The sequence below is a fragment of the Pinus tabuliformis genome, chromosome 3_2 (genome assembly GCF_031772625.1).
Source record: "Pinus tabuliformis cultivar Carrire ecotype Pingquan chromosome 3_2, CPIR1, whole genome shotgun sequence".
Taxonomy (NCBI): Eukaryota; Viridiplantae; Streptophyta; class Pinopsida; order Pinales; family Pinaceae; genus Pinus; species Pinus tabuliformis.
The window spans coordinates 572,794,291-572,797,682 of NC_142302.1; the positions used below are offsets into that span (position 1 = coordinate 572,794,291).

A 3,392-nucleotide genomic window follows, 5' to 3' on the forward strand; every position below is an offset into this window, starting at 1 on the left:
CGAAAATAGTTATTTTTTATAAACTTTTAATTAATAATGAAAATATAAAAAAGGACATATAGAATAGCTTCACTAAATTTATATTTAACAATTAATTTAAATAAAAAAAATGATAATGTTAAACCAATTAAAATATTATAAAAAGTATTTAGTAATATTAATTACTTAAAAGTATAAATTAATAATTATAGGAATGATTTTTTTAATATTCTCTTTTTAATATGAATGTTTTTCATCTTTCTAAAAATTAATGATAATTAGTTTTTTAATTTAAATATTTTCACTGAATTTTATCTGGATTTTTATGTGTTTAATTTATTTTATTATAATTTATCTTATTTTTAAAATGGTATGCGTATTTAAAAATGGTATGGTATTTTTATGTTAAAAATATTATTTTATTTGCATTTTATTATTATTTTGGGAAATTTATTTTTAAATATTTAATTTAGAATTGATGTTTCTTTCCTAAAAATATGAATATGCATCTTCCTCATTTACCATATCAAAATTTCTATTTTTATAGAATGAAATGAGTGTTTATGAACATCTAATCTAGCATTCTATGTTATGGTCATTTCTCCCTCAATCCAAATTCCATTTGATTTATGCATATTTAATTTATTTTACCACTACTCTCTATTTCTCCAAAGTTCATAAAAATTTTGGTTTATGTATATTGGATTTATTTTATTATTACTCTCCACTTCTCCAAAGTCCATAAAAGTTTGTAGACACTTAATGTGGTATTTTCTCCTTACTATAAATGCCACTTGATTTGCATGTATTTGATAAAGTGAAAATATGGATTTATGTACATTTAATATGATATTTTATGTGACATTTTTTTTAGCTCATTACTAAATTTTTTTAACTTACTTCTATCTATATATTTATAAATATTTAATTTAGTATAATGTATATTTATAAATATCTAATTTACTATTTCATATATTTTTATAGTAAGAGGTATAAATATATTAATGTTAATTTTTTAATTAAAATTATAAATTTATATTATAGTTATTTTTTTTAACTTTTTAAAATAATATGTAACTTATATATATGTCCCAAATTTTTATAAATCCAAAAAATAATTAAAAATAAAATAATTTTAGATCAAAAAAATATAAAATTATTAATACATTTAAACATAAAACCAAATTTAATAATTAAACCAAGATAATATGTAAAAATACCTCTATAGTTATTCTTTAATTATTTATGAGTTAACAAATTACTTATAGATTAACCAAATCGTGTGGATAAGAAGTTAATATACAAAAATAACTTTATTATTATAAATTAAAATAATGCATGTATAGTTAATTTAGGCATGGATTAATGAATATATTTTTATGGACCTCACTTTTTATAGAACATGTATTAACTAATATGTTTTTAATTTTATTTTATATATTTATTTTTTATTTTGTGTAGGTAGGTTAGTTAGAAGAGTTAGGGCTATTAAGTTATTAGAAATTTAAACATTTATAGATCGGTATTGTTTAATTATTTTGAATTTTAAATTATTTTGTTTAAATTACATGAAATGATTTTTTTGTTAGTTATCTTTCATTGTTTAAATTGTGTTTTTGAAAGTATAAATTGATTTAGCACTTGAAAATTTTATAGATATTTTAAATGTTTAAATTTCATAGCTAAATTTGTGATTCAAATAAATGCTCATCAAATTTTAGACAAATTTGATCTAAAAATATATCCAAAAAATCGAAACTTAAACTACAACTTCATGATAATGGTTAAAATAATGATTCTAACACTTTAAATTTATTTGTGAACACAATGAGTAATTAAATAAATCAATTATTATTTTTTTAAGCTGTATATATTTTTTAAAATAAATAATAAATGATTAATTATAAAATATTAAATAATTTAGATATAAAAATTACAAGGCATATAAAATTATAGGAAGACATTTAATTATTACTCATTAAATACCACATGCTCTCACATATACATCACTTAATGCTATTTAACCTATTACTTGTTACGAACTTTATCTTAAATTTAAATTATGACCTCCTCTCTCTTTTTCTTGGTGGGTGGAGAGACACTACAAATTTAATACAATGGTTTGGTGGTTGCTTCGACTTCATATCGCATATCCAACTTCCTGTGCCGAGCTTTCTATGCTAACCCTTAATCGAGTGGTGACTTTAATAGCCAAATTTACCCCTTTTTCAATGCGAAACTCACTAGGTTGTTTCGAGGCCTCTCATTGATCCATTTCAACTATTTAAACTCTCTGCATCCATGCATTTCCATCCATTTTCCTACTCGGTAAAGACCATTGCAGAGGTGTCATAGATCATAAGAAAGAATGGCTCCTCAGGTTGCCAGTGATGATAAGAAAGCCGGGGCAGAAGTCTACTATGGAAGCGAAATTTGCAGGAAGAAAACTATGGAATTGCTGGAACAGGTAGGTCTTCCTAATGGCCTCATACTGCTTGATGATATTCAAGAATGTGGGTACGTGAAGGAAACTGGGTTTGTGTGGATGAAGCGGAATAAGAAGGTTGAGCACGAGTTCAAGGCAATTGGGAGATTGGTGCAATATGATACAGAGATCAGTGGGTATGTTGAGAAACACAAGATGAAGAAGGTGAGCGGAGTGAAGAGCAAGGAGCTTCTTGTGTGGATCACCATCTCTGAGATCTCCATTGATGACCCAGCAAGTGCCAAGATTTGCTTCAAGAGCGCTATCGCTGGGATTGAGAAATCCTTCCCCGTGGGTGCCTTTCAAATTGAAGAGAACTATAACAAATAAAAGATGGTTTCTTTTAATAAATAAACACTGCTCTTAAATAATTATGTAGCATAGGGTGTAGACTGGACTAGCACGTTTAATTTAAAAGATTTGGATAGCCAGTGAATGTTTAATAATTTTGAGATCTACTCATGATAAATTCTTGTTTATGATATCATATTATCATATTTGATTTTTTTTTTACAACTTAAATTTGATTTAAATCTCTCAGCAATATATAGACTATGTGTTCATATGCAGAATTAGCAGTGTTAGTAATGGAAACCGTAAATTGATTGAAAGATGAATTATATATATACATATTCTTGACTGTTAAGAGGGCTTAGTGTGTATATAGATACTCATTATAGATCCTTGTCTGGTCTTTGTTAGTAATGTAAACTTTGCATTGGGATGAAAAGGTTAAATCCTTTTCTTTTTTTAGTTTTTTATATTTATTGATTTCTCCAAGGTCAATTTTGCAAACTGAGATGGATGATAGATAAATTGTTATTGCTTATCTATTATATATGTGTGGGGATTTTGTATCTAAGTATTTCTATTTTGTTTTTTCCAATGTTAATTTTGCATATCAATTACTGAGACAGATATATTGTTA

The 3,392-nt window shown here is 24.9% G+C and overlaps 1 protein-coding gene across 1 annotated transcript; it reads left to right on the forward strand.

Annotated features, from left to right (window-relative positions):
• The first annotated feature begins 2,289 nt into the window (after nt 1-2,289).
• On the forward strand, nt 2,290-2,951 carry LOC149181821 (uncharacterized protein At5g01610-like). Its single transcript, XM_089418405.1, has one exon. The coding sequence runs from the start codon at nt 2,348-2,350 to the stop codon at nt 2,792-2,794; it is 447 nt and encodes a 148-aa protein (XP_089274531.1). The 5' UTR covers nt 2,290-2,347; the 3' UTR covers nt 2,795-2,951.
• Nucleotides 2,952-3,392: the final 441 nt, after the last annotated feature.